Source organism: Takifugu rubripes, chromosome 13, assembly GCF_901000725.2.
Source record: "Takifugu rubripes chromosome 13, fTakRub1.2, whole genome shotgun sequence".
NCBI lineage: Eukaryota > Metazoa > Chordata > Actinopteri > Tetraodontiformes > Tetraodontidae > Takifugu > Takifugu rubripes.
The window spans coordinates 11,687,437-11,702,046 of NC_042297.1; the positions used below are offsets into that span (position 1 = coordinate 11,687,437).

Sequence of the window (14,610 nt, forward strand, 5' to 3'; positions counted from 1 at the left end):
CTTCCTCTGGTGTTTTTAAGGTATCCAATAGTAAAAAGCCATCTGTAGGATGTAACCTCCCATTCCTGGGCCACCCTTACATTTGAAAACAACTACTTAAAGGTATGCATCTATTGCATCCTGTCCTTCATGCTTTATTAAGTAAAAGAGTTATATTCCTATGTGTATATACTATACATATCATACATACTTTTATTTATTTTATTTTTTGCTAACGGCTATTCCCCTTTTGGGGCAAGGGGCAGGGTGCTTCACCCTCGGACGAGAGTCCTGAGTTCATGGCAGGACCCTATCAGAGCATTTAGGGGTTCGATACTTTGCACCTTGACGGTGCCCTAACCTTGTCCTGTCAATTTTTCTGCTACCAGCAAATTTTACAACTATTTTCCCCCAACTTAATTTTGAACCAAGAACCCTCTGCTTCTCAGCCCAGTCCCCTACAGACCATACGTATTAGCAATGCTCTGTGTGTACAGTATATGTTTTTTTCTTTTTCACAACATTTTCTGTTTTTACTAATTAATAAAAGCAAAACATGCTGACAGCAGAGAGACACGATTCATTGGGAGGCCTGGGCCAGAGAAGTGAACCTGTTTGTTTGGAGGGTGGGATGCAAAGGATTTTTATAAGGGCCCTATTCAGTCACCAGGGAATAGTGGCACCATCTGCAATCCACCCATGTTAACCAAATAGAAAATTACTGTAATTATATTATTTCTGCATGTTTGTGCTGTATCCTATTTACCTTAGTTGCTGCCACGGCAACACAGCACTTACTGAAAGCTAGAGGGAAGGTGAAAGACGCGATTGTTTCACTTAATTATCTGGTGCAGTGACCCTCTGAGGTACACAGTTTTTCCATTCTATTCATAATATCTTGCGGGAGCTGCACTGCTCATCAAACCAGAATCCAGTGAGGTAACAACCGAAATAATTTATTTGGTTTTAGTCACGACATTAAACATCAAGAGTGAGTTCATCCTGCACCAGTTTTGGTAAAACTATACAAAAAAAATCAAATCACACTTGTGAGGACTGATGACAAGGCAAAGTTTCCTCATGTTTTACCCTATTAGATTTTATTTATCACTTTATAGAAGTTCCATCTGCATTCAAAAGCATGCCAACTCATACTATATCATTAAATTCTATCAACGTTCCTTTCACATTCATTTGTTTGACCTGATAAACTCAAAACAGCACATTTGCATTATTAAGTTGTTTTATTGCCAGTCGGATTTGGTACCATGAACAAAAAGACAACGCTGACAAACATTTTCATTACTGAATAAGTGTGGAAGTATGGAGTATTATCTTTGGTTTGTGATGCAGCAATTGACAACACGAAGGCACAGCCTCCAAATACAGCAACAACGTCACAAAACAATATGGAAATGGAGCAGCTCCTTGAGCTCCTCACACTGGAATGTTCATACCGAGCTGGATTCAATTTCAACATGAAAACAGACATTTACTGACAACAACAGTGTGCACCGCACAGCCTCGCCTAACACTTTGACAGCTAAAAGACAGAAAACAAAGAAACACTCCAGCATTCCTGTCAGGCTTGAAAGATTTTTTTGAATCATCCTCAGCATAAATATGAAAGAGTAAAAGTTCTTCTATTCTGTTCACCGATTTGTGGTGAGAGGAGGTGGTTCTTTTCTGTTTGACTGTTCAAGTTTATTGTTAAATTAAATTTATTTATTAAATCTTCTAAGCACAGTTCAGCCTGGAAGTTTCTCTTATCTATACATTTTTTTGAAAATCCACATATTTGTTTTCTTACAAATGAGCTGCAACTACTCAGGTAGAACAGCCACACATGCTCAAAAATGCTCATATTCAATATTCTGCCAATATTTTTGTTTCCCCTCTACAACTGGCCACAGCCAGCATTGATATTAATAAGTTACTAAGTCAAGACTGGACCGATTTACTTGTGGATTCCCAGACTGATTGATTTAGTCACATGATTTACCTCAACATTATTATTCTTTTCCTGCCTTTTCTCTCCATTTTTGCCTTCATTAAACTGTCAAAGTGCCATCTGAAGGAGAATATCCAAACTGTAAAGTATCATTTTCCCAATGTATGCTATCTTCTCGCAGGAAAACAGCAACATGATTATATTAAAATGCACATGATAAAAGATAAACTCGGATCAATAGAATTATCGTATATAATTAAATTTTTTATAGAGGCATGGGAAGGGACAGATTAAATTACATTATCACACTGTAGCATTCTTCACCCCGGGCGTCCAACAAATTAAATTATCTTCATTATTTTTTCTTCAATTGTCCTTTTAATACTATATAATCTTCTTTTTTCTGTTTTTTAGTAGAGATTGCCATTTCTTGCCACGCCTCTCCTGCTCCTTTGACGTATTCTTCGTCTGGCATTCACTATTGAGGGAAAGAGATCAGTTTAAAATCACCTGAAATCCAATAGAAATCTCGCCGTCACACGTGGAAACGCTCTCACCATCAGTACATTCCACCTGAGGCTTCTCCCACTGCCCATCTCCTTTACAGCGGACCACAGGTGGGTGGCGCTGTGTGAAGCCGGGGTTGCACTGATAGCGGATGATGGAATTAACAGGGTATTCCTCCCTTCTGTTACCAAACATGTGCGCATTCTCCACCTCTGGTGGGGCTCCGCAGGACACTGAGAGCAGAAAGGTTTGCATCATATCATTGAAAGGCTTCATGTTTGGCCTTTGACCTGTTCACTATTATGAAAACCCAGCTGTTTGGTTTGGACTCACCTGGGCCTTTTTTGCAGGTGAAGGGCAGATGGTAGTTACAGGGCACATCGTTCCATTGACCCCTCTCATGCCAGATCATCACCACACAGTCTTCGCCAGAGCTGAAGTAATTATCTGGTTGGTTTGGCCTCCAGTTCTCATATTGCTGAAGAAGTTATGTCATAACACAAGTACATTATTTTAAACAAGTGCTACACCTCATTGTTTTCTTCAAATTGGACCTGTGTCACCTTCCTGAACCAACCAGAATTATCTGAAGAAAATATTGAGAATGATAGCCCAACCAATGATATTTATTTATTTTTTGTACGTCAGTTTTGTTTTTACCAGATTATCTTGTGCCTGTTTCAGTTCACATCTTCATTGTACAAACCTCTGCGATTTAACCTCTGCAGCAAATATTTAAGAAACCTAAAATTACACTGAACAGGATAACACACCAGGAGAAACAGGACAAACACTCACCAGTGGAGTGCCGTCTGTCCAGCGGAAATCGTTCTGGACCGTCCTGTCATTCAGCCCGATCCACTGGTAATTCTGGGCATTTGCTGTGGGAGAACAGACAAACGTGAATTTTGACCTCCTTGCATGACACACACACACCCACACACACGCTCTGAGCTCACCGTTAACAAACGCTTGCTCCTCTGGAGTGATGATGCTGGCCAGATGTGCGTTCAGGTCACGGCAGCGCTGCTCTGCCTCCAGCCACGTCTCTCTGTCAGAGAAGTGCAGGTAGCAGTTCCCCTGAAACTTAGTCCAGCCTTCTTCACACTGTTGCTCATCTGCAGCCGCAACAGCACAGGTGACATTATTCAACATCTGCCCCCTGACTTTCCCTTCAGCTCTTTATGCGTGATTGTTGAATACTTTAGTAGGAGATTCTCTAAAACTCATCTGCATCCACAGCAAAGCAGCAGCACAGGCGATGAAGCTGAGCTCTTCATTCTTTCGGCCTGATGTTAGTGTGGAGGGAACTACTCGTTTAGCCGTCTAGTTTTGCTGTGTTGTGGGTAAATGAGCAGCATATTTGTTTCCATGTTGACATCCAACAGGATGGAGAATCCAATTATTTCACTTTTTTTGCAGATGCTGAATTTAATTAAAAGGTCTGTCGACCTAAATAAAACTTCATTCATTTTGTTTTGTGGATAAGATATTCATATTATTAATAAACCTTTGAGAATGGTCTGGTTCCCTTATCTATGCCGCTCTGGGGAAAAAGGATATAGAATGTCTGACGGTTATTCTATCCCTTAAATGGACTAAGAGAAAAGAAGGCATTTGGGTAAATAGTGTAATTACCAGTATTACACCAAATTAACTTGTATGACCCATTTTATAAGAGAAACACAGGATAGAACATCTAGATGTGATTCATCTTCAGCTGCTGGGCCATTAGGGACACATCACCACTTCCATACTTTCCCAGAGTTGCAGCACTGCAGGACGATGCTCTTCTGTTGTGGCATTTAGCATCTCTAATTGGTAATTTTCTGAGAGGCTGCCGTTAGTATTCATTAGCTGAAGCTGATCTCGTACCGATCTCACAGCGGCTCCCTCCGTAGCTCGGCAGGCATAAGCATTTGTAAGAGTCTGCACTCTCCATACAGGTGGCTCCATTGAGACAAGGGTTGGAGTGGCACACATCTACTTCTGCAAGAAAGGGGCCAGGTGACACTACTGTTTCAGCATGAGATGGGGTTGGGGGCGGGGTGGAGGGTGTCAGCAGAGTAAGGAGCTGTGATGCGATAGGAAGCCTATCACACCTCAGGAATGATGTTAGTCAACAGAACTGATGTTGGTGCAACCTCAGATTGGGCCCAACAGAACCCTGAATAATTAGCTTGTTTTCTGGCTCTAATATTCAGGTGTTCCGGGGCGGCACCGGAATTCTGCTAATTCTGTTTAGCAATGTTAATATCAGCAGTACAGCTGTGAATCTGTCGTTAGTTGCAGAAAAGAATCAGTGAATCATTAAAGGGCGAGAGCAGCAGAGTTTAGCATGCAGACAGCAGAGCCCAGGCAGCGTGCTGACACAACAAACCACAACCAACATAAAGACTGGCTACAGACACCACGACACGTATGCCACCGAGGCTGCACGCCTTCAGAGCAGAGCTGCATTTCACAAGCACCAAAACATTAAATCTGCCACATGAAACACAGACCGACAGCCAGACACACACGAAATACAACCCAACAATAACACGATGCATAACAAACAAGGACAGAGATACAGCAGGGAGAGATAAAAGAGTTCTGGTGAGCCACAAAAACAACTATCAGCAGTAAAATGTGTAAATATATTGTGAAAATGTGTAACTGGGAATCAGAGTGCAAATAAATAGCTTAAAAGCTGTTGAAGAGAGACACGCACAACAAATGTCATCACCATATTGAGAATTTAGAAAAATAGGGGGGACATCACTTGCACAGTTTTGAAACTTACCATGGCAGAGAGAAATGTTGTCTTCTACAGGTGTGACCATTCACATCTGCCTTACTCACACTCATTAAAATGCAAAGATCTTGTGTTACTTATGAACTGTGTAACGGCTACGAGCAGTGATGTGATGAAACTCTAGAATTTATAGGAAAATTAGTGTCAGAGCAGTTGATTATATACTGTGAACTTACCCTGCAGCAGTTTTGTCTCTTTTGCTATGCCGGGGGCCCCAGCAGAAGCTGGTGTGGCCGCGGTGGCAGGAGCAGCCAGACCTGCAGGAGCTAACACCGAGCTGTGAGTTGCATACATCCCACTTGAGACTTGGGACAGGACGGCTTCGCCAAGTGCCTCTGCTGGTCTGGTGGTTCCCTCAGTCAGTGCCCACTCAGAGGTTGGAGAGGGAAGCAGCAGCTGTGGAAGATCTCCAGAGGAAAGTCCAGATGCAGTTCCACTGCCTGTGAACATGCGGCTATCCCCACTGCCAGAGTAGAGACCACTGCTGCCGCTGCTTCCTTCCCCGCTGTACTCCACCGATCCCTCTCCAAGCTCCAAAGACAGGGATGTGTCTCCAGATGATTCTGTCAAAAGATCCTCTGTCAAAAAGGTAACGCTGCCTTCTTCATTTGTCGAAGAGTCGAATCCTGAGTCTGTTCCTGATCCAGATCCAGAGATAAATGTTGAGATTCCAGACCCAGACAAATTTTCACCACTGTAGAGCAAGGACCCCAAGGTTTCCTGCTCTCCAGAGGCTGACCCTATCAGTTCAGTGAATCCTGACCCTACAAATGTCACACGTGAGAAGAACCCCGAGCCACTTCCAGAGGTTGAACCACTATGATCTCCACTCAGAATCCCAGATCCTGAAATGTCGCCAGAGCCACTGAACTCCAGTAGGCCACCACCAAGCTCATACTCTCTCTGGGTGACAGATATGGACTCATCAATCAGCTCACCATCTATAAGTAAGATCTGAGTGTCTCCACTTCCAGAAGATGTTCCTGAATGTCCACTTGCACTTCCAGAAGCAAATCCTGATGGGAGACCACTGAACTCTGAAAGGTCCTGGTTGTTAATAAAACCAGATGATATTCCAGAAAATTGTCCACTTTCTCCAGAGGTGTCAATAGAGGAGCCACTCTCGAAGGAACTGAAACCGGATCCAGATATGTCCCCACTGCCACTCAGTACACCAGATCCAGTTTCAGACAAAGGGATGTTTAGGATTACTGTGCTCCCCTCTTCAGCTTCTTGGGGTCCTCCTGAAACTGAGCCATCTGCAGATAAAATGCTGTCCATACCTGAAAACACAACATTCAGTCCGGATCCATCTGCATCAACAGCCGACCCAGAATCATCTGTGCTGCTCAAACCTGATGCCCCACTTGGTTGCTCAGCACTTGGACTGCCAGCCATGTCTCCAGAGCCAGACACATCTGCAGAGATTATCCTGCCTCCAGTTCCAGATATGTCTCCAGAACCAGACAGATCTCCGGAGGTTACCTGGTCTCCAGACCCAGATATGTCTCCAGAACCAGACTGATCGCCTGATATTGCCTGGTCTCCAGAACCAGACTGATCGCCTGATATTGCCTGGTCTCCAGAACCAGACTGATCACCTGATATTGCCTGATCTCCAGAACCAGACTGATCGCCTGATATTGCTTGGTCTCCAGAACCAGACTGATCGCCTGATATTGCCTGATCTCCAGAACCAGACTGATCGCCTGATATTGCCTGGTCTCCAGAACCAGACTGATCGCCTGATATTGCCTGATCTCCAGAACCAGACTGATCGCCTGATATTGCCTGGTCTCCAGAACCAGACTGATCGCCTGATATTGCCTGATCTCCAGAACCAGACTGATCGCCTGATATTGCCTGGTCTCCAGAACCAGACTGATCGCCTGATATTGCTTGGTCTCCAGAACCAGACTGATCTCCAGAGGAAGAAAAATCACCTCCTTTGGCAGAACCTGAGCCAAAATCAGCTGAACCTGAGCCTGAGGTCTCCACGATGATAGGGGGAAGGAGCGGAGACCCAACTAAAGAAAGAGAAGTTAGCAATGAGTGACGACATTATATGACATTATCAACATTTGTTAAGAAGATTAAAGTATCTTACTGGGCTTCAAAAGGATGGCCTCTTGAATATCTGTGATGTTCAGTCCAGTTTCATTTGCAATGATCAGAAGGTCCACTGTTACAATGAATGAATAAATGAATGAATGGATGGATGACTGGATGACTGGATGAATGAATGAATGAATGCTGCCAAACATTTACCCCTGAAGCAGTAAGCATCGTATTTGGAATCCAGCGATGGGAAGCTTGTCTGCTCAGGCTGAGCATACACGGTGTGCACTCCCAGCCTCCCACCCCCACACTCAGAACGGGGATTGTTGATTGGATACCGGACACTACGATCCATTAGCCAGCCGGCACGGCACTTGTCAAAGCCAGTTCTCCAGGCGGCATGGAGCTCACCGGTGGACGCCAGTACAGCGCCTTGTTCTTGACAGCTCGAAGCAGCTTCATCATAAGTGAAACCCTCAGCCGATCCCACGTGGAAAACCTCACCTATGGAGGTTTATGTTTAATGCACATGGTCAACATTTATTCAGGTTACCAAGCCTACAAAACAACCAGAGTGCATCTGAAGCTAATTGCTACTTATTTCTCTGAGGTTTTTCTCCCATTGTGTACTCCTGCCTCCTACTGCCTATATATACTGTATGCTAAACTACGAATGTGGGGAAAATGGAGGTGTTTGCCGTCAAAGTGCTTCTTTTCCAGTTACCTTTCAGACCATCAATGTAGCAGTATACATCATATCTCTCATCGGCTGGTCTCAAACCATAGGACCGAACTCCAGGCTGCCCGTCCAAATCTCCAGCGCATTTATCGCGGGGGGAAGTAATTGGATACCTTGAAAAGAACATGTGACAATTCATCTTTTGGTAAAAGAATCGCTTTATGAATGCAGCATCAAGGTTTACCTGACAGTCTGGTCAATCAACCATCCTGCGTCACACTGGTGGTATCCTGCTTCATATGCTGCCTGCAGCTGTGCTGCTGTGGCAATGTAGGCTCCAACACTCTGACAAGCCCGCTGGGCCTCGATGTAGGTAAAGGCATAGCGGCTTGAGCCTGAACGATAATGGAACACCACTCCTGTGTGGACAAACAAGACCTTGCTGTAAGTGGGAGGATTTTTCAGGGTGGAAGATTCGACTTGAAGTCCCAGCTACCACTGACCGGTGCGAGTCATCACAAATCCTTTGTTGATCTCCCTGCCAGAGTCAGGCTGTGCAGTAACCGCCTCTATTAGCTCTGTATCATTTGGCGGCTGAGGCAGGGGCATTTGTGTGGGGCTCTCTGTGAAGGTGAAGTCCACGGCAGTTGGCTGCTGAGTCTCCACCTCTCCTACCGCCTCACTCTCTGTGGTCGTAGTCTTGAAGAACACCTCCGGACTCTGCGTCACTTTGGTAACACTCAGCACATCGGTGCCTTCTTCATCGAACCCTGAACCCTCCACCTCAAATGATTCTGTAAAACAAACATTAATAGGTTATGGTCACCTGTTACAGTCACGTACTGCTTAAGTTAACAAAAAAAAGCCCTTTAGCTACATGATGGCCTACCTGTGTAGCAGAAGGCATCATAACGGGACTCAGGAAGTGGGTATCCAGTTTGATTTGTGTACAAGTAAACAGTCCGCACCCCCAGAAGACCACCCCCGCACTGGGGCCGGCGGATGTTGATGGGATAACGGACACTCCTGTCTCCCAGCCAGCCGGCGTTACAGACGTCCATCCCACCCTGCCAGGCCAAGTACAGTTGACCAGTGTTGGCCAGCTGCGCTCTTCTTTTAGAGCATGCCACGACAGCCTCAGAGAAGGTGAACTTTTCAGCAGAGGTAGTGTGGAAAACTCTCCCTATATAGAAAAAATAGAGAACAGAATAGACTTTATTTGTCATTATACATGATAGTACAATGAAGTTCCGAGGCCAGATGGAGGGTCAATCTGAGCCGCTGCAGCAACACTGTTAAACAACTTAACCTACTGTATATGCTTATCTATTTTAGATAACAGAAGCTCGGCTACAGTAAAAACTGAAATTCATATTTAAAAAAACAAAACACAGAGACGTTTTTATTTTGTACCTGTCATCTTTTCAGTGAAACAGTAGACGTCATATGTTTCGTTAAGGTCCCTCACTCCATATGTTCGGACCCCAGGGAGCTCTTCTTTATCACCATAGCAGTTGACACGAGGATCATGGATGGGATACCTTTGGAACATTGGCTCAAAACAATGTTAAAACTGTTGACATCGTAATTACATTTTTTTGTAAACGTGCTGTTTGCTTCCTTGTGCTCAAGATTTTAGCTATTCAATAAACTGTAATACTGACCTGACAGTGTGGTCTGAGAGCCAACCAGCATCACACTGGTGGAATCCATCGTCAAAGGCTGCTTGGAGCTGTTCCGCTGAAGCCACCACAGCGCTGTTCTGGCCACAGGCTGCTGTCGCCTTTTCGAAGGTCAAAGTATAGCGCCCCATGATGGCCCGGTAATGGAATACGAGTCCTAGAAGAGCAAGCATTTTGTGATAACATAAGGAGTTATTAGTGAAAGTGAACAGCTATTCTCTGGGATGTTCCTAGAGCTGCAGTGTTACATGGTCACATTACACTCATTTGTATACCTTGAACGTGCACATGAACGATGTCATGGTTGTCCTCGATGCCATGTTGAACCTCACAGCGGTAGACCCCAGAGTCGCTAGATCTCAGCTCAGATAACTTTATGCTAGCATCTGTAGGAGTAGCAGGGTAGCCCAGCAGGTGAACTCGGTCCAAATATCCCTCGGCAATACGGACCTGTCCTTCCAAGACTACGAGGATAGTTGTGACTTTATCTTTGGTCACATGGCTCCATTTGATGCGATGGGAAAGGGGCGCGATGGTGGGAGCCCCAGGGTCCGGAATCGTGTGGTCCTATATAGTTAATATAATTTCCAAAAAAAGAGTTGAAATTACATTTAGAATTAGAACCACCAAAATAAATAAATTGAGTATTTATAATATGATGCAAATTAAAATGCAAAAGTCAATTTACATTTTAAAAACAGTTTTAAAAAGTTAGTTAAAAAAGGAGTTTAAATCAAAAAGAATCACACACCTCAAAATAACATGGTAGAACTATTGTTCCTCCAAGTAGGGGACGCTGTGGTCCCTCCAGAGGAATACTGACACTGAGCACATCTTCAGGGTCTGTCAAAGATCAAAAGGTGTTTTCTGGTTATTTAAATTCAAAATGAAAATGTCAAGAAAACTTTAAACTCCTTAAATTATGTGGAAGTACGTGAAGAAGTAATTTCTTACCCATTAAGGAATGCTCATCATAAACATAATCGAATGATGCTGAGATGACATGTAGACACAAAGTCAGCGACACGACCCACTTTAACATGGTTTACCTGCAATCAAAGATAAAACACTGACCTATTTCAGGACAAATGAAACATGTTCATCTTTAATTGTTGCCATATCATCTGAGGTCAGTATTGATCTAAAAACTGTTCTCTTGGAACTGTTCCCAGTGGCTTGGAGATGTTTTCATCTCGGAGGTGGAGGTTGGACTGAGGTCAGAATACCTCAGGCAAATATTAGGTTTGGTGTTAAGTTGACCCGGCAGATTTGGTCATAGTTTGAAATAACAGGCCTGCGTTTATCACTGAAAGTAAAGGACTGCTTCTTCCAGTGGTGCGTTCCAGTCCAGCCCTGAGTTGTTGATCACAGGTGCTGTAACAGACTCTATTAAACCCCGCAGCGAATTATCCATTTTTATTAAAATACCATCAATTTGCCTTTCAAAAACACACATTGCAACACCCTCAAGTGACACTTGGACGATTTGGTGCGAATGTTCTGGGCTTTTAGAGGAGATGCTGCATCTTTTGAATCCTTGGAATCCAAACAAAAGCCTTCCAGTTTCTCTGATGATTCACCGACTCCATCTAACAGAAGCTGTGTCCCTAATGTTAACGTTCCTTGTTGATGAGTACCCGCTATTTCTAACGGCAGCTTCTTAGTTTCTCAAGAGGAAAAACACAGGTTTTTTCCAAAGCTGTTAGTCCCTCTTCTATTTCTGCTTTGTTCTGCCATGAAAAGCCTTTTCCACCACGTACAGGTTTGTCCCCAAACACATTTCAGCTTCCCTTCCCAGAACTCTCGTCCAAGAAAACTATTTCTCTTTTTTCTGCTATAATCATACATATTAACGTTCAATATTTTTGCTGTAGGAACATATAAAGGTGCATTTTCAAAGGTGCAAAATGTGACAAATTGTTACCTCCGGCCTCCCTATCACTGGAGGAATTACCACAAGATGCCCTTTCACATGCTTTTTAATGGGTAAAATGGGAGAAAGTGATTTCTATGGTAGAAATTCGATTAGGGTGACCGTTCCCTGAGTCAGAGCTGTGACTCTGCCCTCATTTCCACTGAAGTAAACCTTCTTTAGAGATTCAATATTTGAATCAGAACCTAGTGATAGTTGCTGTGTCACCGCCTGCCCCCCTGACCTGAGCTACACACACCCTGGAGAGGACAGACAGATGAAATCAAGTTCACAGGAACCTGCAGACTAAATGTCTTAGGGTTTGCGGTTGGAAGGGCTTCTTCCCGGAGATTTTACAAGCGGCTGCAAACTTTTCTGAGCCACAGATATTCGACAGACCTCCGAGACAAAGTTCAGGGCTTGCCTTTGCAAAGAAGAAGAATGGAAATATTATATGCAATTAGGTGGAATTTGCTTTGCATCTGCACTCGTATGCGGTTGCATTTCTAGGACAGAAAACAGACTTCAGGTTACAACACTGTAAAAAAGAAAAGAAAAAAAGAAGCTCAAACATCTGTCCTAAAGCTGGCTGTGAATAATTGTTTTGTGATCAGATCATTATTTTTTTTAACTCTAAGTTTAATTTTAAAGAAAAAATAAAATTTTCATTTTGAACCTGGATAGAGTGTCCAAGTTGCAACGTGTGTGTGCGTGCGTGCTTGTGTGCGTGTGCGTGCGTGCGTACGTGCCTGCGTGCATGTGTGTGTGTGAGAGCGTGTGTGTGTGTGTGTGAGAGCTTCACACTGAACTCATTCAGCCACAGCTAAGGTTCACTCCCAGTAAAGCACAGGGCCCCATAAGACCAGATCTGTTCCCCCTTGAAACCAGTATTATGGCAGCTCTGACGACACCGGGGCCTATGTAAACAGCGCCGCGTAAGTTCCAGAGTCCTGCCGTTTCCATCACGTCTCAACACTGCCAACATTCAGCCCGGAGAGCCAGGAAAAGTGAGACAGGACGGGAGGAGTCAGCAGAACAAGGTGTGGTCTGACCAGGCTCTGATCCTCACCTGAGTATTTTTTAAACATCTCTTTATTGCACTTTACAACTGTATGGTCAGCAATAAAGATATATCGTTTTTTTGTAGTACCATGATGAAGAATATGATAAAGGTACAGTGTATGACTGGTAATGCAGAGCATCCTCTCCATGCATGATGGATACATTTACTGCATAAATGTTTACTTTGTACTTTTAGTTACAAGTATCTTGTAATGATGTTTAACTAATGACTATTGACTTCACTGTATATTTTAATGCCTTATTTTAAAGCTAAAATTTCACCTTTATTATATACTTTACCTCAAGTAAGTATATCGTATTTTGTCAGGAAAGAAATTGTAATATCAGTCTATTTATTATGTTTTTTTTAATCAAGCATAACCATATTTATATGTGACGGCATGTTTCTGATCTAAACTAACTATTTTGAAAGATGATGTTTTTTAAATATTTATTTGAGCTGTAGGGTTATCTGTACGTTCTCTAGCGATCACTATTATTGATTATAAACTCAAACAAGCGAAGGCAGAAGACGTACCTGGTGTAGAAAAGTGCAGGTGAAGCTGTCAACCTCTTCTTCTGTGGCGTCAGTGTGAGTCCACTTGAGCAAGAGCTCTGAATGCACGTCTGTGTGCAGAGCTGAGAGACTGGACCAGGAGAGGTTTTCAGACCTCACCTGGAAAAAAACAGCAACACTGAGGTGCTCAGACTGAAGCCTGTCATCAGTCATGGATTTCAAAATAAGAGTCTGCTCAGACATCGCCTCAGAGAGAAGTCTGTTCAGGAAATTCCAGCCAAAAAAATGTTTATTTCTATGAAGACATGAAGGGCGTCTGTGGACGCCTAAGCATTAATGATTGAAAGCATCCTTAGTTTTAAGAGAAATATAATTTCTGTACATATGATCACATGAGTTTAACATTTGCATCTATTTTGAGATGATTTGACATTTTGCACAGCAGAATCTGCTCCTCTTATTCTGAAGGAAAGATTGAAGTGGGGTCTCTGGATGTGAGGCAGGATGGTGTGTAGTGCTCTGCCTTCTCACTGATGAGCTTTGATAGATCACACCAAAGATTAAAGGAAACATGAATAAAATCTATTGTCCAGGGGCTCATATTTTACATCCTCAGCTCATGGCCGACTTTATGTCCGTCAGTGTAATATTTTTATAGCTTATGTGCCACCTAAAACTGGACACAAAGCTGCTCTTTGAGCCCACTGAGCGGTCTGTCAGGAAACCGCCACATTCAAAATCCCAGAATAAATGTACATATAAAAAGGTTTAGAAATGTTTGAGGGACAGTAAAGTTCCTATTAAGTTATGTGATGGATGATTGACCATGAGTTTTGAGCTGCAAAAACCAACTTTAGGCTCATGACCTGGACTGTGAAAGCAAGAACATGTTCAGCGGTGATGGTGCTGAATCTGAGCGTTATGAGTTTGGCTCTGGGTCTGCCTGGATTTAAATCTGAATAGTGTAACTGAGCTGCTGCTCAGACCAGATTTCAAAGACTCTCGGTCTGTCTGGGGGAAAGGCATCTTTTTTTATGGCATGTGCACTATTTCTATACAGTGAGACGGTGTCAGCGAGTTCCACGTTCCTCTGAGATGTTTGAGATCTTTCTACTTCTGGAATATTTGCAAAATATTTTTGGACAGAGGTGTGATGGCGGCTCTGTTTATGTCTCACATGGGTTTGGGTTCAGTGACTAAAATGTCCGCCTGAGCTCATTTGAGCTCCACCTCAGTAACACTGTCAGCAAAGGAAAACATCTTTACTCAAATAATAAACCTCAAATGTGTGATCACAGGTTTTTCAGAACAGTTCAGAGCTGTTGCATCAATGGCACATTTATCAAGACTGAGTTTTGAACGTGAACCACCTCATCTGAGTTTAGATAAATTCATAATCCTGAATGTGTTTGTACTTTATTGAACATCATTTGATGTCTCTGAGATCTGGAGCTGATGAGAGCTTT

The 14,610-nt window shown here is 43.3% G+C and overlaps 1 protein-coding gene across 6 annotated transcripts; it reads right to left on the bottom strand.

Annotated features, from left to right (window-relative positions):
* Nucleotides 1-1,204: 1,204 nt before the first annotated feature.
* On the bottom strand, nucleotides 1,205-13,269 carry LOC101078700 (aggrecan core protein). 6 transcript variants are annotated; one of them, XM_029846644.1, is made up of 20 exons: nucleotides 13,166-13,269; nucleotides 10,608-10,702; nucleotides 10,405-10,496; nucleotides 9,929-10,220; nucleotides 9,636-9,810; nucleotides 9,385-9,512; nucleotides 8,861-9,154; nucleotides 8,475-8,765; nucleotides 8,216-8,390; nucleotides 8,017-8,144; nucleotides 7,503-7,796; nucleotides 7,342-7,416; nucleotides 7,134-7,261; nucleotides 5,411-7,097; nucleotides 4,313-4,426; nucleotides 3,397-3,555; nucleotides 3,236-3,318; nucleotides 2,771-2,915; nucleotides 2,488-2,670; nucleotides 1,205-2,408 (listed from the first exon to the last, which is right to left on the bottom strand). In XM_029846644.1, the coding sequence occupies exons 2-20, from the start codon at nucleotides 10,693-10,695 to the stop codon at nucleotides 2,341-2,343; spliced, it is 4,599 nt and encodes a 1,532-aa protein (XP_029702504.1). In that variant the 5' UTR covers nucleotides 10,696-10,702; nucleotides 13,166-13,269; the 3' UTR covers nucleotides 1,205-2,340. The 6 variants fall into 6 exon arrangements, with proteins under 6 accessions (XP_029702504.1, XP_029702505.1, XP_029702506.1 ...); XM_029846645.1 differs by having other exon boundaries at nucleotides 5,411-6,763; nucleotides 6,836-7,261; XM_029846646.1 differs by having other exon boundaries at nucleotides 5,411-6,517; nucleotides 6,590-7,261.
* Between the last annotated feature and the right edge of the window lie 1,341 nt (nucleotides 13,270-14,610).